The sequence below is a fragment of the Chiroxiphia lanceolata genome, chromosome Z (genome assembly GCF_009829145.1).
Source record: "Chiroxiphia lanceolata isolate bChiLan1 chromosome Z, bChiLan1.pri, whole genome shotgun sequence".
NCBI lineage: Eukaryota > Metazoa > Chordata > Aves > Passeriformes > Pipridae > Chiroxiphia > Chiroxiphia lanceolata.
Window position 1 is genome coordinate 74,879,226 of NC_045671.1, and position 20,013 is coordinate 74,899,238.

The window sequence follows — 20,013 nt, forward strand, 5'->3', positions numbered from 1 at the left end:
GGTCCGGGGGCGGGTCCCGGGGCGGGGTCCCGAGGCGGTTGCCGTTGAGGTGCCGCCGCTGCCCCGGTGGTGGCCGCGCTCCGCTCCCGGCAGCAGGTAACGGGATCGCTGGGGGGGCAGCGCGGGGTTCCCCCGCTCTCCGAGGAGCGGGGTGGTCGCGGGGCTTTTCCAGGGGGTCAGGTCCCGCCGGGGCCGGCCCGGTCCGCGCCGTCGTTCCGTGCTGCGGGAGGTGCCGCCGCCCGTCCCGCTCCCACCAGGTGTCTCTGGCGCGGGGCCACGGGGTCCGTGCGCCTTTCTTCGCGTTGGGGTGATGCTTCAGCGGTTTCTGCCCGATTTTGCACCAAACGCGTGGGCGACTTTCCTCTTTGGTGCGAGGAAGCCATACGCGTGTAAGCCGCTCCCAACAACAACAAAACAAGCGAGCAAAACCCCCCCGAGCGCTCAGCTGTGGGATTCACAGCCAGTGATTTTGGCTTCTTAACCTTAATGGCGAAAATGTTGTGTGAGAGACTTGGTCCGAGCTGGAGCAGGCGGGAGGCAGAGTCACTTTGACGTGCGGGTGTCAAGGGTACCGCTGTGAGCACCTCCGTCCTCGCGGGGCAGTGGGGGACCTCCGAAGGACGGCGGACAGGGCAGGGCAGCACCTCACCTCAGGGGCGGTAGGGATCTGTACCGCTTCCCAAAGCGCCCGGGTTTGCCCCCTCTATGGGTGCTCGCGTGGCTCTCCAACCTCTGCAAACACACCTTCCTCCTCCCGCCCAGGTAACCTGCTCCGGGTGTGCTTGCTGATCTCCACCTCCCGAGCGTTTTTCTGGCACTCTCACAGCCTGTCTGTGGCTCCTTGTTGCAGAGGGGTTTGCCACAGCTGTAGGAAAATACCTAAGTCTTTGCTTCTAGCCAGATTTGGGTGAGACTTAATTTGCTAGTGGGATGCGTGAGATAAGACTAAAATGGGAAACGTTAGGAACCCCATTAGTCATGGAGGTCTTGTCTCAGACGACCAGGCTTGCTGGCCCAGGAGAATCTGCAGAATGAGAGGTGGAAATGACAGTAATGCTGGATAGGAAGCTCCCAGTGAACCATTTCCTTCACTTTAGCCCTTTTAGTGGTGCTGTTCCTGCTCCCATCCGGGGTTCTCTATAGCAAGGCAGAGAGGCAGATGTTCAGAGAGCTGTTGTACAATCTGAGAAAAATCTATGCTGGAAAAGAAAAGAATTCTGGGTGTCTGCTGGCAGCATTTGATTTTCCCTGCATAAACTCCAGCTGACATTGCCTAGAGAGGCACCCCACCCTTATCCCGTTCCCCTGTGCAGCTCTGGCAAGACTGATGAGAAGCCTCTGGGACCAGACTCACCATGTGAGTGATGGCAGGACATAGCAAAGCAAACTGTGCCCAGCCCTGTGGCCTTTCTGCCTCCCTGGTTCCGCCGTCGGGAGCAGGCAAACAGCACCTTTCCACATGTGCTGCCATCCTGCCTTTTACTGATCCTGAGTTTCACTCCTCTAAGGTTTAGTAAATTGCCCTCTGAATTTTTGCTGAGCAATGTGCTGGCAAACAGTTCCTTGATGCTGTTCGGTGCTCTGGGCTCTGTCCTTGTGGAAAGCAGATGTTTTTAAAGCTGGAGATAATCTCTGGGGCTCTTGTGAAATGCCTCTGTATGTGGCATGACATTCTTGAACCAGTATTTTTTAAGTGCATATATTTTCCTTTTTGTTTTATTCTTCCTTTCTTGACATTTGCCAAAAGGCCAAACCAAAGCTATTTCTCAGCTCTTGTGCTCAGTAAAATCCAAGACACACATAGAGATCACCTGTACAGACAGGTGTGGAGGAACCTTTTGTGGTGCCAGCCCTGATCTTGAGTTTTCTGCTGTGCAAACAGTCCCAGGAAGGCACTGGCAATACTCCAGAGTGCTGAACTCCACAGGCACATTGGTTGGTTCCAGACCTGCACCAGGACACAGAGATCAGGGACAATGTGTGAAGGTCTGCACAGAATATTTTTTTTTCTTTTTTTGCCCTGCTGTGCAATTTGCCAGTGGCATGCAAGTGTTTCTTAGAAGGTGAGCTGCTTGATTCTGTGGTGTTGTGCAAACAGGGGCTGGGGAGCAGGATCCAGCCACGGGCTCTCAGGCAGCTCTTTTCTTCACCGTGAAAAGGAGTTGCAAGTCAGGAAAGCAGAGGGAAACATTCCTTCTCTGCTGGCAGTTCTTGTCCTGGGAGACAGAGCTGAAGGGAGGAAAGTCTTCATGCACTTCCACAGGAGTCTATTTTTAGGAGTGAAAGCTATTCAGGAGGGAAGTATTGATTTTCCTCCTTTCCACCTTGAACATTCTGTTTATCATTTCCTTTGATTTGTGTGTAATGCACCATGCACAGAGCTATTCTTGCTTCTCCCCTCATGCCCCGAGCCTGTCAAGGATGTATGGCCTTTGCTGAAACCATTTTTATTTGGCGCCTGAAGTCTTTGCATGCTCTGCCCAGAATTTCACATTTTAAAACTAATTCTGCTCTTTTGGAGCCAGACTGTGTCTGTGTAAAACCTTGCCATTGCCAGCTGAGAGAGGAAAATGGGGGTGTGCAGGTACAGAACAGAATCTTCTGCTGCCTTCTCTGAGTTGACAAGTGCTAAATTCTCCTGCAGGTTGTTTTTGACTTAGAGCAGCTGAAAAGTTTTTTGATTGGTGGGGGGTTTTTTTGTTTGTTTGGGTTCTGTTTTGGTTTTGTTTTCTTGTTTGTTTTCTTTTCTTTCATTTTATCTTTTTTCCCTGACAGTATCTGTAGGTAAAAGCCTGGATTTCCCACGGTATTAAAAAGCAACGGTGCTTTTTTTTTTTTTTTTCCTGAGGTGTGGCACTGGTGGATGCTCTTTGCCTGGTATTACGTAGAAGTGCTGAACATCACAGGCTTCTGGCACAGCACAGGTTCTCTTTCTGAGCCAGGGAAGGTCAGAGGACCTGCTCACACACCCTTTGGTGCTGAAGTGGTTCCCCCTGGGGCTCTGGGGGTGACCAGACGGCAGCTGACACGAGAGCCTGGGGGATAAACTGGGCTGCACAGATCTCAATCCCATTAGTGACGTCTGGCAGTGTCACAGTGTCAGACAGTGTCACACGGTGCCGTGGGGGTACTCCCTGTGTGGCCGTGAGGGGCAGGGGGACTGTGACACGCAGGGGTGCCTGTGGCCATGGGGAAGGCCCTGCTCCGGACCCTCCTGGACAGCAGGATGAGCCCCAGCTGGGCCCGGGACCCTCCTACAGCAGCAGTGTGTGTGTGGCAGCCACGTGAGAGCAGCTCCTCTCCTCAAAAACCAGCCAAACACCGCAGGCTTATGAGATGGAACAGCCACAGTGGCTTTTTGCATTTTCTTTTCTTAATTTTTGTTTTTGCAAGGATTGCAAGGATTGTGTTATTTGTATGTGCACAGCCAACGTGGTGGGAGTGCAGAGTGCCACAGGAGCTTTAACCCTTGTTCTCAGGCTCAGCTGTCTCCCCGGCTGCGTCTCCAAGAATATCTTTAGAGCGTACTGTGTGGAAAATGGGTGAGTTACTGTTCTGTCCTCATGTCTTGTTGGAGCTGGCTGACCTTCAAAATCTTTGCTGCAGAGGTGCCCGGTTGTGCCAGAAGTGTCTTCTGGTGCAGCTCAGAGCCACAAGCTTGGTTTTCTTCTGCCTGCCTGGGTAGCCAGGGATGTACTCACCCTGTGGTAGTGTCCTGGCAGACGCAGCAGCTGGAGGAGCAGACACCACCCCTCGCAGCCTCACCTCCCTGCCCTGAGCTGGCTGTGTGAGAACCTGCTGTTCTCCTGAACCTGCACCTGCCTGGCAGGTGGCTCCAGGGACAACCACAGCTGGTGAGCTGGGGTGGCCTGGGCAGGGGCCAGCCCTGCTTCATCTCTCAGCTGTGCAGTGTGAGGATGTATCAGCAGGTACACAAGAGATGTAATCATAGAACCACAGCACAGTTTGGGTTGGAAAGGACCTTTAAAGGTCATCTAATCCAACCCCTGCCATGGGCAGGGACACCTTCCACTATCCCAGATTGCTCCAGGCCCCATCCATCCTGACCTTGAACACTTCCAGGGATGGGGCAGCCACAGCTTCTCTGGGCAACCTGTGCCAGGGCCTCCCCACCCTCATTGTGAAATGTTTTTTGCTTGTATCTTGTCTGAATCTGCCCTCTTTTAGTTTAAAACAATCATCCCTTGTTCTGTCACTACAGGCCATGCTAAAAAAATCTGTCTCCATCTTTCTTATGAGCCCCTTGAGGCACTGGAAGGGGCTCTAAGGTCTCCCTGGCATGTTCTCTTCTCCAGGCTCAACAACCCCAACTCTCTCAGCCTTTCCTTGTAGTAGAGGTGCTCCAGCCCTGTGGTTGTCTTTGTGACCCTCCTCTGGACCTGCTTCCACAGCTCCATGTCCTTCTGTTATTGTTCCCCAGGGCTGGAGGCAGCTCTGCAGGGGGGTCTCACCTGAGGGGGGCAGAGGGGCAGAATCCCCCCTGCACTGCTGCCCCCACTGTGGGATCAGCCCAGGGCACAGGGGGTTTCTGGGCTGGGCCATGTCCAGCACCCCCAAGTCCTTCTCCCCAAGGCTGCTCTCAGTGCCTTCGTTGAACTCGCTGCTGATGGGCTTCCATGGCAGGAATCACTTGGACAGATGCTTCCAGGAGCCCAGAGGAGTGAAGATAACTTCACTTACAGGTGGACAGTGTCTGCAGTTTTACAGCAGCTTATGGCCACTTCTGATCACATAGTTCTATGTCAGCAGGTGCAGAAAATCTGCTGGTCCCCACTGCTGCTCCGGCTGCCTTGTTCTGGTGGTAGCCAACACTTTAAACCAAAGATGTAGCGTCAAAAGTACCGGTAAAAGTTTGCCCCTCCGCGAATTTGCGTTTGATGAATTAATACTTTTCCGTGAAAATTTGAAGTGTTCTCCTTGAAAGTGGGTTTGTTTTTTTTCCTGCAGGCCAGGTCTGTGCTATGCATGTCTCGACACACCTGCTGGTTGTGCTGCTCTGTGGCTGCACACCCAGAGGTGGGCCCTGGCCTTCAGGTCTGTGTTGCTCCTGAAAAGCCAGAACCACTAGCCCGGGTTCCCTCACAAGCTCTCTGAAAGGGTTGGTTGGTTGTGAAAATAACCCCCTGTCAAGTCACAGTTCCCTCTGGCAGACCTGAAGGATCTGTGCATCAGGATCCCAGCCCAAGCTGCTTAGTGATGTGCTCAGGGACTTGGCTCAGAAATAGCTGCACAAGGGCAGCTAGGAGTAGGACCTGGGTTGGAGCTGCTGTGGGACATCCTGGAATGGGGAGAGGTGCCAGCTGTGGTGGCAGAACAGCACAGGAAACAAAGCTGCTCCTGGTGTTGTGCACTGTTTTGTGGAAATAGTGCATGTTCAAACTGCCTCTTCTAAGGCACCTGTTGTTTGGCGCAAACATTCCTGTTTACTGAAAGCATGATGTGGGTTTTTATCCTCAGTATTCCATTTGTCTTCTAGGCTTTTCCTCCTTGTCCCACAGGTTAAGAGACTTTCTCTGGAAATTCTGTTTTGTGAAGCCCAGATAGAGAAGTCTGTCCTTTCTGCAGAGCAGCAGAGGGAGGGGGAAGGGGTGGGAGGTGGAGCTACCGATGGAGGTGGTGAGGAAGTGGAGGAGGAGGATTGTTGTCTCAATCAGCACATCAGCAGCTGGAGTGTGAGGCTTCCAGGCATCCAGGCAGGGAGCTCTGGGAGGAAGGAGCTGCTGTGGGCACGACCTTCCCCATGGCTCAGAGGGAACATCAAGTGTCTGAGGGGAGTGGGAAAGCCACCTCGTGCTGCTGAGGAGAGAGGTGAGGTCCAAGCCAGCAGCTGCTGCAGCTGCTGCTGCTGCATGGGTGTTATGGATGGTGACACCCCCCGGCTGAGAGGGGACACACCGAGCAGGGGCAGTGTCTGCTCAGGACACATCCTGTGTGTGTGTTCCAGGCTGCAGAACTGCTGTGCTTCTGCTCCTTCTGTGGTCACTTCCCAGTCACCCTCTGGAAAGGGGTCAGATTTCCCACCCTACAAGCTCTAACTTCCTCTGAAAACACAGCTGGATCACAAGGGTCACTGTTCTGGATTTGGAGATGCTTCTCAGGGGCAGATACAGGAGTAGTGTGGCTGAAGGAGCAGTTTGAATTATGTAAGAAAGAAAGCCGAGAGAGTGCCCAGTGCAAGAACTGCTGAAGGGCTGAATTTCCTCCGTGTTTTCTGCCCATAGCTGCACAGGCAGGGAGCAAAATGGGCCTAAGTGGCTCCTTGGGAGGGAGAGAAAAGTTGGCAAACGTGGGTCCTGCCCTCCCTTCCTTGTTAGGAAAGGTGACCTGGGGGAGCACTGTGCCCTGAGAGAGTGCTGAGGGAACAGGTCCAGTTTCTGTGGAGACAAAATGTTTTTTCCTCATTTCTTTGAGCTTCCAGCTATCTTTGCTGTTCAGAAATTAACGTACTGATATTTGTGCTACAGCAGAGGCTCTGCCATGGACCAGCAGCCTGCTGTGCCAGTGTGACTGAGCATGTCCCTGAGGTGCAGAACTTCCAGTGCCAGGAGAAGACTCGAGGAAGGAGCTCGAGACGTACAGATCTCTCAGGCTGACCAGAAGACACGGTGTGAAAGGTGGATATAACAGAGAAACACAACGAGCTGATAATCTTCATGACTTCTGACGGATGCAGACATATTTTGTTTCATTTTGTGTTTGGTTCACTTGCAGCCCACAGTTTTTCCCAGGGTCTGAGCTCAGAGTAACAACAGTGGTGTGTGGCTACAGAGGCTTCCTGTGCCTTGGAAGGTGGAGTGTTGGAGTGTGCAGTTACCACTGCAGTTTGCATTTGCAAATGTCAAACCAGTTTTCTGATTTGACAGAAGACTCGTGGTCTGGCAGGTTCGGTTTGGGGGCTGAAAGCCGACCTAGCCTTTGCATCTCCCAGAGAGGATCCTGGATCCATGAAATCTGTGGAAAAGGATAACAGAGGTTGCTGGGTCACTGTCTACCATGGGAGGGTAACTCACTATGGGTTACTCACTACTCACAGACAACCAAAAGCACCAGGCAGGGGAGGCTGGGTGGGCAGGGGGATCACAGTGAGTGTCACAACAGATGTTATCCCCTGTTATAGCTCATGGTCTTCCCAAGGTTTTTTGTTATAAAAGAGTTGTGAATTGGTGTTGGTAACTCTGAACTGGTGTCCAGAAGATTTCCTCAGTTTTTTATTTTTCTGTTTTCCTGTGGTTTCTGTCACTTTCAGGTAAATGGAAGATTTGGAGACTAACCTAATCCAGACACGAAAAGCATGTAGAATAGAGCAAATGGTAGCAAAATGGCTTCATCGCTCTCGGGACAGTGCACCCAGGTAAGTGTGGGCTTTGTGAAAGGAGTCTCTGTGATCACCTTCCATCAGAAGCAGCACAGGGCTGTTCCCAATGAACAGGGGCTGGCACAGGCTGCAGATCATACTCATTGCTTCTGTTGTTCTTGGGAAATATTCGTGCAGTAGTCCCTAGAAAAAGGAAAACAACAGTGGTTTTAAGCAATGCATTGGTTTCCAGGGACAGATGTTCCTGCTTTCCTCCATCGTGGTTTTGTGAGGGAGAAACACAGCACTGCTCTATGCAAAACTTGCTGTTCTTGGAGGTGGGGTCCTGCTTGTCTTTGTCTCTTACCAAGGGCCCACATTTTTGGGCAAGACTGGATTGCATTGACCAGGGATCCTGGTCCATGGCTGCTTTCCTTCCCTGAGGTCTGAGAATCAGCATTAAGCTGATCCCAGCAGAAGCTGAGGGCTGGACATTCTCTCGCTGCCTTGCTGGGAGAAAGTGCTGCTGTTGCCTGTGGATGGAGGCAGTGGAGCTCTCTCTCCATATGACCATGGGCTGGGATGGCTGAGAAGTTGTGGTTGCAGCCCCTTGGGTGTCTTCAGCTTTCTCCGGACCCTGGGGAGTTGCTGTTGGCTGTGGGGGAGAGAGCTGAGGACCCAGGGAATGCTGTCCTTGCTGTGCAGTGCTGTGTCCCACGGAGAGCAGGGATGTGTGTGGGTCCAGGCCCCTTGGACAGGGTGTCTCTGGCTGTATCTTGTGTAAGTGTGGATTCTGATCCCACAGGGGCAGTGTGTCGGCGATGGACAGCGCCGGGGACAACGTTGTCCCCCCTGCCAGCCAGGCCAAGCTCACTGTCACTGTGTACAAGGACCTGGTCCTGCAGCACTACGGCTTTGAGATCTGCCCCAGCCTGCCCCTGACCATTGCGTCTGTCACTGCAGGTGAGCGGGAGGAGGGTGAGCGCCGGGAGGAGGGTGAGCGCTGGGCTTCTCCCGCGGGCGCAGCTCTGAGAGCCCCCAATCCCCTGGGGACCTTGGTGATGGACTCCTGCCAGATGTGTGTGGTTTCTGAGGTATCTGTTTGGGGTGTGACCCTTGGGCACTGCAGGCAGAAGCCTGGGTGCCCGTGGCACACGGACTGCTCAGGCATCTCTCAGGTCTGAGGGTGCAGAGCCCACAGCAGGGTCCCCATGGGTCCCTCACCTGCTCACTCGCTGCTGACCTTTGTGATGCAGGGAGCAACGTCCTTCCTGGTGTTTTCTCTGAGTTGCAGAGGAAGAATTTCATCTAATCTTAGAGAATTTCATCTTATTCTGCTGTGGCCCCAGAGACCTGTTGCTGAACAGACCCTGGGCTTCCAGCCCTGTACCACAGAGAGTTTCACTGCTGGTCCAGGCAGTGCTGAAGTCGTGCAGATCTGCTCCTCCAGCTATAGAAGGGAGAGGTGCTTTTAAGGTGGCCCGAAGGTTTTGAGTCCAAAACTTTGAATCTGTTTCTTATTTGCCTTTCATTTTTTTTAACAGGTGCACAAAAACACCTGTTTTTTACCTGTTGTTTTGAGTGTGGCAGCCAGAGAGACACTGTGCCCATTGCCTGCGGTGTGGCTGGAGCTCCTCTGCTGGCCATCTGTGTGGGCTGGGGGATGTCCCTCTGTCACCTCCCGTTTCTCTTCCCATGTGAAACATGGCAAAATTATCTCAGAGTCTTGGGGTATAAAAAGTGGGGAAGGAATTTTTTTTCTGTTGTGCTTTTCTTTTCTCCTAATCAGAAAGAATAAACATTTTACTAAAACTGAGGCACAAAGAACCCTTCCCTTGCTGTGGGAGCCCACAGCTACCAGGCCTGTGTTTGGTTGGACAGTGTGGTGGGCAGTGACAAGGGCACAGGCACACACAGGAGTGGTTTTCCATGGGGCAGAGAGAAGTCTAGGTGGGAGGCACAGACACAAGCAGGGGCACACAGGCTGGCATCAGTGCCCAATGTCCTCCAACCCCTTTTATTTTGCCATCCAGAGACAGTTGCTGAGGGAAGCAGGTGCTGGGAGGGAAGAGGAACTCAGTGAGCATCTCTGGACATCCCTAGTGTAGATGTGGCACTTGGGGACACTGTTAGTGGTGGACCTGGCAGTGCTGAGTTAACAGTTGGACTCCATGATCTCGGAGGAGTTTTCCAGCCTAAATGATGGCATGATTCCCTGGGGGAGGAGGCCTCTGACTGTGTGCCGGTTCCCTGCAGGCAGCACTGCTGAGCGGAAGCTGCAGCCAGGTGACCAGATCCTCCGCATCAACTCCAGGGGGGTGGAGGACCTGTCTGTGGAACGAGTTGCCAGCATCATCAGGTGTGGTGTCACCCCACGCCCGGCTGGGGCAGAGGGGCGGGGGACACGCCTGCTGACCACGTGTCTGTTGCAGGGACGCCGGCGACGAGCTGCTCCTGACTGTGCTGCGCTGCACATCCGTAAGTGGCCTTTCCTCGTCTCTCTCGGCACCCCTTGGCATGGCCACAGCCATGGGGCAGCTGGGATACCCCCCCCCACGAGGGCCTCCTGATCCCCCACTGGGGGAGGCAGGCAGGTCCTGCTGGGGAGCTGTGGCCAGCACTGAGGGGTGCCCGGAGCACTCCCATGTGCCAGCGCTGTCTGGGATGTGGGAACCCTGGGCACAATGGGAGGTGCTGTGATAGCAGGCTCAGCATCCACCCTTGGTGCTCTTTGGAAGCTCGTGAGCTTTTCCTTCTGACTGCTGGAAAAACTCATCCCTTGTTCCTCATGTTCTGTCTAGTGATGGGCTGGGACTCGGGTGTGGACTGTGCTTTGGGAACGCAAGCAAAGTTGTAGCGTGAAGTTTTAGTGCTGATTGCCGATCTCTGTAGCAGAGAATTCCCCAGAAGGCACTTGCTGCTGGCAGGATGTATTGTTATCCACATGGAATTTACTGTGTGTAAAGGCTGAGTTGCAAAGAAAAGACAAAATTTGGTTTGTGTGCTTCCTGTGAGGTATGAAAGTGACCTGAGTGGGATTCCATCCAGACCATCTCCTTTCTCCCCTCCCCAGCACCTGAAAACGTTTCTGGAGTGTTTTTCATTTGTTTGGAGAGTTTTTTGGTTTTTATTTTGATTTATTCTTAAAACAAGAGTGATGTTTCTTTCAGAAGTTACTGGAGCTCTCAGGCTTGAGATTTCTTGGCTCTTAAGGAAAGGTACACAAGAGAGAAAATCTCAAATATTTTTCCTGCCCAAAGCTTCCCAGGTGTAGGCATTCGATCATGCACAAAGCCAAAGTAATCAGAAAAACTGTAAGCAAACCCACTGATGGGTGGTTTCCCTCTCTGTTAATCTCATCTCCCTTGCCCAGTGCATCGGCTGTTGGTCTGGCCAGCCCTGATCTGGGGATCAGGAAAAAATTGGAGTTGGTTATGCAAGACCTGAATGCCTGCCCAAAGAGGCAAAATACAATGGCTTTTCAGAGAAAAAAGCATCTGGAAAACCCTTCATGGGATTTGGAGTGCCCTTCATAGGCCCTCAGGCATTGCTGAGAAGCAAATGGGACACAAGCCCATATCAGTTTTTTCATTTTCAGGTCACTTTAAGGACATTTCCAAACACAACCACGCCTGATGCAGGGTTTGGGAGTGACTTTTGCCCTGCTCTGAAGGCAGCTCAGAGCCAAGAGGTAACACCTCCCACCGCCAGGTCCCAGACCCTCTGCAGGGCTGGGATGTGGGAGGCTGTGACCCCACGTGCAGGGTGTCGTGCTCTCCGTGCCCTGGTGTGCTCTGGAAGGTCTGGACGTGCACAGGGGCTCCTCCTGACTCCCATCCTCCCTCCCTGCCACGTGTCCTCGGGACAGCATGGGGCTGTGGCAGTCCAGGAGGCACCAGCACCTCTGGCAGGTGTAGGATTGACTCTGCCTGGAAGCCATGCAGGAGGGTGCTGAGGGATTCTGCCTCTGCTCTTGGGGAACATCGTGCTGTACAAGAGCAGCACATTCGTGCATAGGGACTTGGTGGTTCCTCAACTCATGTGGTTCCTTGTGAGCTTGGTAGGATCTTGTCATAGTGAGAGCAAGGTCGTGTGATAGCAGTGCAACAAAGTTGGCTTTGTGACCTTGGGCAGTTTCCTGAGTGGTTTGCGGTATGACAGTGCACTCTGGGAAGCCCAGCGGAGCTGGGACACGCTGTTCACATGGCTGTGGTGTGCTGGCACGGGTCTGTCCATCACTGCCAGGCTCTCTACAGGTGTTGGTTTAGGTGTAGCCCCACTGCAGACCAACTCTTGGCAGATTCACAGTCATTCTGGGATGCCCTGGCTTCGTTGCAGGAGGTGTGGAGATGCCTGAGCACAGCAGCTGGCTCCCATGCAGTGAAATTGGGAGTGTGTGTGGCACATGTGTCCCCTTGCTGGGCAGCCAGGCTTGAGCTCAGCAGCTGCCCAGACAGGTCAAAAGGGCCAGGAGCAAGGCTGGGAGCTCAGAGCCTCCCTAGACAAGTCTCTGTGGACTCGAAGCAGCACAGTGGGAGCAGCCCCAGGGCGGGGGTGACCATGTGCCCTGCCCATGTTGGGGGCTCTGCTCCTGCCCGAGGCTGGTGCCCTGACCCACCACCACTTTTGTTTCAGGGTGGACCCAAGTCGTCGTTCCTCACCGAGGAGAAGAGGGCGAGGCTGAAAACAAACCCTGTCAAAGTGCGGTTTGCAGAGGAGGTGCTGCTGAACGGGCACTCACAGGTCGGGGCTCCGCGGGGCGGGGACGGGGAGCTCTCTGTGGGTGGGTCCCGGGCTGGGGTTGTGTGGCTGGGACTCACTGTGCTGGTCGCCCAGGGCATGATCCAGGCACCTGCTCCCCACAGCTCCTGGGACAACCAGAGGGGAGCACTGGCATCTCTGCAGGAGTTTGCGTTTGACCTGCTCACTTGGACTAATATAATATGCATTTCTGTCCCGTCCCACCGTCATGCCCTAAGCCATCACTTCACAGCTGCAGGAGGCAGTTGTCATCTCTTGAGGTGCTAATCCATCTGTGGTGAACCCACACTGAATTTTGGCCATGACAAACGCTGATCCTAAAAATGCCAGGTGAACGCTGATGTGTGTGCCAGGTTTGTGTGCTGCTGGAGTAGCTGGGGTGTCCCCTGCTGGGGTGTCCCCTCCTGAGGACAAGTCACACTGTGATCAGAGGGTTTGGTGCTGGTGTTTGCTTTGCTGTTAGGTGTGATACATGTTCTCGAGCTGACAGGGTGGAGGCTTGTTGTCCTATCCCTGCAGAGGGTTTCCTCACTGCCTCTGTATCTGAGCTTCTTTAAGGTGAGCCAGGTCACAGCTTCCTGGAGGGTGCTGAAAACCCATTATGGGGTTCCTAGTGCTGATAGGAGACAAACTGGGTCGATATGGGTCAGCCTGTGTGGCTCTGCCTGTAGCAGAAGTGAGAACACTTTATAGCTTCTCCAAAGTGTGAACAGCTCCTGAATGTTTCCTTTTTCTTTCTGTGTAACTCAATTAACTCAGTGGAGTGGACTGGGCTCAGTCAGGAGTCATTAGTTCTGTTGAGTTTTCTTTTTTTCCTTCAGAATGAAAAAATTCAGTGGTCAAAATGCCCCACTCACATCCCTGCTCATTAGTGCTATTCAGTCGTCCAGGTCTGACCAAATCTCACTTATTTGCAGTGATGATGAAGCACCCACGTGTTCCTTTTCCTCTTCCCTTTCTTTCACCCTGTTGCCAGGTGTGCTGGTGCTGCTGCCAGGCTCATCCCTGCCCTTCCAAGGGCTGTGTTCGTATCCCACAGGTGTTGGTGACAAGTGTCTGGTGTTCTGCCTGTGTGATGTCGTGGTGTGGCCACTCTCTCTCACACAGATTCCAGGTACCAGACCCCTCATGTGCCTGGGAGATGTGACACAGGCCACTGAGCTCACCAGGCAGGGAAGGAGAGGACGTGCTCTGGAAGTGGGCCCAGGCAGAGATGAGTGAGAAGTGTTGGACAGGACTGGTTGTGGGATACAGGCAGGCCTGGAATTGCCAGCAGTCCCTGCTTTTCTTACAGCTGGGAGTTCACACCAGCTGTATCTCCTGGAGCTTCCATGGAGCTATGTCAGCCAGAGACTGGGCACTGGTGTCACAGTCCATGGAGGTCTCAGATCCCTGCCAGTCACTTAGTGAATGCAAGGTGGGTCTCAAGGGATCTGGAGGAAGGTCTTGAGCAGCTCAAAGGCACTTCTGGAGGGGATGCTGCACTTTGTGTCCCCCTACCCCCACGCCTCAGTCAGCATCTGCTGAGCTAATCATACCAGAGGAGTATTAGTGCAGAGGAGGGATACAATCAATGTGTAGTTTGTCGCTCATTTACTGAGAGCATAAAGGTAAGAGAAGTTCATTTGGGTGCTGGGGTCCCACTGGCTTTCCTTTTCACCAGTTGGATATGTACCCTGTTTTGAGTAGTAAAGTATTAGCACAAAAGAAGAGTAAATAAATTTGTTGCATATTTATGACTTCTTTCTGGAAAAGTACTATCCACCACAGCAGCCCTGAGTGCTTTAGGTCTGCTCTCCCTTCCGTGGGCTGATGTACTAAGGCAGCCAAAATGGGTATTATGGCCCTGAAAAACTGCACAGCCTCCTGTTTCAGTAAATATACTGCTCTTGTCATCCTAATGGAGCATGGCTAAGTGATCCTTGTGGTGACGGGAAGGATCCCAGCGACTGCCTTCTGCAGCTGAAACCTGAGACTCTGGGTTGGGAACATAAATTGTTGATGAGCCTCAGTGCCGTCTGGCCCCGCTTTCCTTGGGCTGATGATGTATTTCGATATCACTGAGCAATATGTAAGGGACGGGTCCCTCAGGACTCTTGGGTCAGCACCAGGCAGCGTGTTATTAGCAAGCTGTAATGTGGGGTAAATCAACCTTACCCCAGACAGGATGGGTACAGCTGCTGAAGCTTTTAGGGTTAATTCATAGTAGCTTCTGACAGCCTGCACAAAAGGAGAGAAACCTTACCTGGTTGTTCTGGCTGGATAATTGGGAGAGTGCTGATAATTTGTATATGAATCTCTGAATAGGTGTAAGTTTTGCTGTGTGCTGGCTGTGCAAGGCCCCACTCACATCATAACTGTGGCCATGGGAGCTCCAGAGGAAAGGCACAGCTGGTGTAACATGGCATCAGACTCCTGGAACTGATGGAGGACCCAAAGCCTGTCAAAGATGTGTTCATGCTGTTTAGCACAGAGGAGTTGGATCTTGGGGTTGGCAATACCAGCAGTGTTCTCCCTTTTTTTTCAGTGGTGACTGTAGAGACTTGAACCCCACAAAATGAGGAGGGGAGAATAAGGAAGAAGATTCAGAAGTGGTTTATCTTTGCTCTGGCAGCACATCCAGGGTGTGTGGGCTCTCTACTGAGAGGGACTGAGGCTATGAGATTTGTAACATGTGGCACAGCAAATGAAACACAAGGGAGATTGTCTTAGAAACACCATTCTTAACCTTGAGACTGTTACAACAAGTCAATGAACCCTTTAAGACTGGAGGAACATGCTGGTCCAAGGATGTGAGAAAGACATGCTGAATAGGAAGTCCAAAAGCAGAGAAGTAAAACTCCTCAGCACTGAACAACAACAGGAACAATGCTGGAAACAGGGAGAAAGGTGCAGAAGAGTGAGGTGGAGGGCTGAAAGGTGAAGCCCTAGACAGCCCCAGGAGGATAGAGGCCAAGTCCCCAGACCCTTCCCAGAGAACCCAACAGAGGAGCCCTTGCTGTGGGTGTCCTTGCCTTGTCCCACGCTTTGGGACCTACCTCAGGACATATTGGTGACATCATCTGCTGTTTAGGAAGCCGAGGGTCACAAATCTCAGGGGGATACTCAATGAAAGTGGCACTGTGTGTTTGTCTGAGTCACACAGCCTTCTCTTGGCTGTGGGAGAGTGGAGGGTGTGGACAATGTCCAGGGTGAAGCTGTGACTGGTGGGATGGTGGTCAGTGTGGGGTCTGTGCTGCCCAGTGCTGGGAGATGGGAAGGTGCCTTTTCTATCAGGCACCACTGCTTTTCAATAATGAGCAGGGAGGATGACTGTCCCCTTTCAGTGTCTGCTGGATCCTCCTGTGCCCTGTGGGAACCACGGGGCACACCCGGCCATATGCAGCTGTGGCATGGGCTGGAGTGTTACGGTAAAGGCATTTGTTGTGCTCTCTTTCCCTCATTCCATGCCAGAAGGGTAATCAGGAATAAAGGTAATGCCATGGAAGAGTGTTGCCAAGGCTGAGAAGGGTTTTCCTGGATGCTAGGACTTGCTGTGCCGGGCAGAGCAGCTGGTGCCCGAGGGTCCAGCTGCTGCGTTTGTTCTGCAGGGGAGCTCCCTCCTGTGCATGCCCAACGTTCTCAAGGTGTACCTGGAGAACGGACAGACGAAGGCGTTCAGGTTTGAGAGGAGCACCACTGTGAAGGTAATGATGCTTGGCTGGCTGTTCCCACCACCCCAGTCCAACCCATCAGCAAAGGTGCCTGCAGGGGTCTTGCAGCCTCCGGGTTGCACTGAGAGGCTGGAAGGGGACGCCTGGCTGGTGCTGGGCACACTGCGTTTTCCACATTCCAGCCTCGTTTCTGCTCTGGTGACAGTGTTCCCCTGTGGAGACGTGAAAGCTGATTAAACCCTTCAGGTGACAGAGCAGCAGCTGAGGGAATGATCCTCCTGAATGAAGAGTGATTCTTCCCTCAGATGACCTTCTGCTTGAGGGCATCACAGACAAGTTGTCGTCATTGCCCTCAAAAATGGTGCTTCTCCCCAGAGCCATCGATCCAACCCTTTCTGTAACTGCTGTGCTTAGACACAGGATTACACGCTTCCACTTTCTCTAGCCTGATCTTTAGAGCTGCCCAGTGTTTGTGTTGGAATTAACACGATTTGCCCATGCCCAGTTACTGGAGGATATGTGGTGTCCTGAAGCACCTCTCTCACTGTGGGAGAGACACATGATGGACACATGTTCTGGGGCTACCAGGCTGAAAGAATTCTAAGGGGAAAGGCAAAAAGCTTTTATTTATCATTCAGCAAAAACTTTCCTCAAAAAGGAGGAGTTTATTGTCTAGTTCATCCAAGCTTCACGAAACCCTCATGGTCTCTCAGGTAGAGTAAAGGTCTACTTACAAGGCAGAGAAAAAGAAAATGGTGAAATAAAGGAAGGAGGTGATAAGGAATGGAGAGTTGAGTTGTAAAGAGAGGTTTGAATGCCCACTCATAAGGATTAGCTCTTCATCTTTGACCTGAGTTTCTCAGCTCTGACCTGGAACAAGTTTTTCCAGTTTTTCAGTGCAGCCCTCCAGAAACACCCCAATGGGTAAAATCTCCCCAAGTTAGGTGTTTCCAAAAATTCCTCTGCTGCTTGAGAGATTCTGGCTTAAAGCTGAGGTGAGTCAAACATTTTTGTTGCCTCAAGAGGCTTGGTTGAGTCCAAGGACTTCTGTTTCACTTTGTGCTCAGTCAAGCCTTATGTGATGTTTTCTGTTTGCCAAAAATAAACCTTGTTATTTTCATAACACTTAGTATTCTGACAGAATTCTCCATTAAAACTGAAACACCAGTTTCAGTCAGATTTGGTAAGATTTTTGTAATCATGCTCTCAAATTCTTGTTCATTGGAGGGAAGTAGTGTTTTTCACCAGTTCCTTGTAGTTTTTCCATGCATCATAGAATCCCAGAATGGTTTGGCTTGGAAGGAACCTTAATGAGCATCCAGTTCCCAACCCCCTGCCACGGGCAGGGACACCATCCACTAAACTGTGTTGCACCAAGCCCCCATCCAGCCTGGCCTTGTGCACCTCCAAGGTTGTGGCATCCATGTCCAAAGTGTTGTAGAGCTTTAGAAAGCTGGAATAGTGAGCAGGAAACACTTGGACCAAGGGTGACAAAAGTGCTCAACAACACCCAACCGAAAACTGTAAAACTTTGAGTGCAAGGCAGCTCAGGATGGGCAGCTCCAGGAAATGGATTTGATGCTTGTGACACCTTGGAGTTTGCATGTTGCTGGACTCTTACCATGGCAAGGTGCAGCTTCCCTGCATTGTCCTCCCAACCTGCTGGGATGTGCTGTGCTTTGTTTGTACGTGCTTCCCGTGCTCCTCTGCAGTTCTGCAGGCTGGAGTCACACGGTGACATCCTCGTGCTGTCTGAGTGGTGCTCAGCCCCACGTCTGAGCTCTGTGTGACCCCTGTGCCCCTGTCAGGACATCGTGCTGACGCTGCAGGAGAAGCTGTCCATCCGCAGCATTGCCCACTTCGCCCTCGTGCTGGAGGAGCAGTACAACCTGGCCAAGATCCACCTGCTGCACGAGGAGGAGCTCATTGCACAGGTAGGTGTGTCCCATGGCCCTGCAGTGGGGCTTACACCCAGGAACAGAGGCCAGAGAGGGGCAGGGAGAGCCCAGGGCTGTGGGTGTCACCAGAGGGGTGAGCCCAGCCCCGTCCCCAGCCTTGCTGTCCCCAGCCTTGCCAACCCCTTCTGCCACGACCTTCATCCATATCCCTGGAGAAATGGCACTTCTGGGAGTGTCTCGCCCGGGTCGGAGAGCAGAGCAGTACCCATGGCCTGGCGTTGCTTGGACTGTGTAGAGCAGTCATGGCTCACCTCCTTTGTGCCACCTGTCTCGTAGGCCCATCCAGAAAGGAGTGTTTGAGCCTTAAAACAGCCTTTAGACAGCTGTGCACCACCTCACTATTTACAGTTCTCCGAGTAGCCAGAGCATTCACCCAGCCAGGGGCCACTTTGGTTAAATTCTGACTCAGTAGTTGGCGTCCTGTCAATGTAACATGAGCTCGTGTAATTCTGCTGCTCTGCAAGGAGTGCTGGGCTCATCCAGTCTGTGCAGAAGTGCCTGCTCGGGTGTCGCAGCTGTGCTGATGGATGGGTTGGTTGATGATCTGCTGTGCTGCAGAGGCATTCATGGAATCATACATAGAATATCCTGAGCTGGAAGGGACCCACAAGGAACACTGAATTCAAGTCCCTTGGTGCTGACACTGCCAGACCACTGAGCACACGTGCCTGAGGATTTCTGCTGTGCAGGATTTGCCCAGAATAAAATGTGTTGATGTATAACTCAGAGTCTTGACATACAGTGATGATTCAGGCGTCTGTTTAGGGCTGCTGTGCCTTGTGACTGAGCTCCAAAGCAGAGCAGTTTGCCTCTTCTTCTGCTGTTATCACATGGACCCAAAGCCTCTGTCCTGGTCACACTGCAAGCATATGAGATCAGTGGGTGTTTGATGAAGCGTTGCTGTCAAAGGGCTTCCAAGCTACTGCAGGGAGAAGCAAAAACCAGTGAAGAATCAGAGATAAAATTACAAGCACTAGCAAAGTCTCTTTGTGTTTGCTAAGGACAATCTGCACCATCCCCTTGCCAGCAGCTTTAAGCGACTCCTGTGGGTTCGCTTGCTGTGCGGTCGGGGAGGAAGGGGCTGTGGTGTGATGCCCTGTGTCTGTTGCAGGTTGTACAGAGAAGAGAATCTCATGACTACCGGTGCCTCTTCAGAGTGTGCTTTGTCCCCAGGGACCCCTTGGACCTCCTGCAGGAAGACCCAGTGGCCTTTGAATATCTGTACCTACAGGTGACACTGGGGTGTTTTGTGCTTTGGAACCCCTTCCCACCCCATTCTCATTTTTGCTTTAAACCACAGTGTGCCTGACTCGCTCAGCTACATGGATGTGGAATGCAGAGCACTTAAAATTGGAGCATTTCAATTTCATTTGCCCTAAATTCTTGAATCAACTGGTATGGTTGGCTGGTGACACCCTTATTTGGATGCATGGTGTCATGTCACTGGTCTCATCCTGACTTCTTTCTGAGCTAACTCTGCTCTCTTTGCTCCAGAGCTGCAGTGATGTGCTCCAGGAAAGGTTTGCTGTGGAAATGAAGTGCAGCCTGGCGTTACGTTTGGCTGCTCTGCACATACAGGAGAGGATCTATGCGTGTGCTCAGGCACAGAAAGTGTCCTTGAAATACATTGAGTAAGTTCGCATGTTTCTGTGTTCTGTTGTGACTAAGCCTGGAAAAAGAAGGAGCCCCCTAAACGTGACATCAGCTCAATGTTTGCCTGGTGTTTGGCTCTGGATAGGAGACTGTTTGTGACTCAGAGGGACTGCAGCCTCTTGGTTGTGCTGGTTGTTTTAGGGCAGGGTTGCCTTATGGGTCTCCCTTTCCTTAATCTGCTGAACTACTTGAACAGTACAGACAGTGAACACCTGGGCATATCCCAAGACAGAGGGAGGTTCTGATCTGTCACTGAAGCTGGGACTTGAAATTGCAGATCTCTCACACAGTGATGATTACCCAAGCTGCTCCTGCCAGTATTGATTGCAGTAGCTGGAGAGAGAGGAGATAATCACCAGCTTTGCATAGCCAGCACATCTCTTCATTCACCAGAACCATACCAGAACTACCTACTTTGGGCAAAAGTGATAGATCCTGTGAATTAATGGAATCTGGGGGGAAATGACCAAGGAGCAGGTGTGCTGTGCTGCAGGTCAGTACTGTTAGGCTGTACCTGCCCTAGAGAACCCCCTGTTTTAGGAACTAGTGATGAACCAGTTGTTAATCAACAGACATAGATGTGGTGACTCACTGTGCTGCCAGATGTGCCCAGCTGTGTGCAGGGAGCAGAGGACAAGTGGCAGTTGCAGTGTTCCCACCTCCTGGGTAGGTA

General features: G+C 52.3%; 1 protein-coding gene across 6 annotated transcripts in view; it reads left to right on the forward strand.

Annotated features, from left to right (window-relative positions):
- Window positions 1-20,013, forward strand: part of FRMPD1 (FERM and PDZ domain containing 1) — a 27,789-nt gene continuing 7,776 nt past the window's right edge. Inside the window, exons 1-12 of one of the 6 annotated variants that reach the window (XM_032674859.1) lie at window positions 16-96; window positions 6,486-6,635; window positions 7,268-7,372; window positions 8,121-8,278; window positions 9,572-9,674; window positions 9,748-9,793; window positions 10,914-11,006; window positions 11,951-12,058; window positions 15,667-15,762; window positions 17,538-17,663; window positions 18,799-18,918; window positions 19,182-19,318. In XM_032674859.1, coding sequence (XP_032530750.1) covers window positions 7,272-7,372; window positions 8,121-8,278; window positions 9,572-9,674; window positions 9,748-9,793; window positions 10,914-11,006; window positions 11,951-12,058; window positions 15,667-15,762; window positions 17,538-17,663; window positions 18,799-18,918; window positions 19,182-19,318 — 1,088 coding nt within the window. In that variant the 5' untranslated portion in view covers window positions 16-96; window positions 6,486-6,635; window positions 7,268-7,271. Of the gene's footprint in view, window positions 97-5,804; window positions 5,830-6,485; window positions 6,636-7,267; window positions 7,373-8,120; window positions 8,279-8,859; window positions 9,675-9,747; window positions 9,794-10,913; window positions 11,007-11,950; window positions 12,059-15,666; window positions 15,763-17,537; window positions 17,664-18,798; window positions 18,919-19,181; window positions 19,319-20,013 lie in introns of those variants that run through there. The other 5 variants (XM_032674860.1, XM_032674861.1, XM_032674862.1 and 2 more) reach the window with 5 other exon arrangements.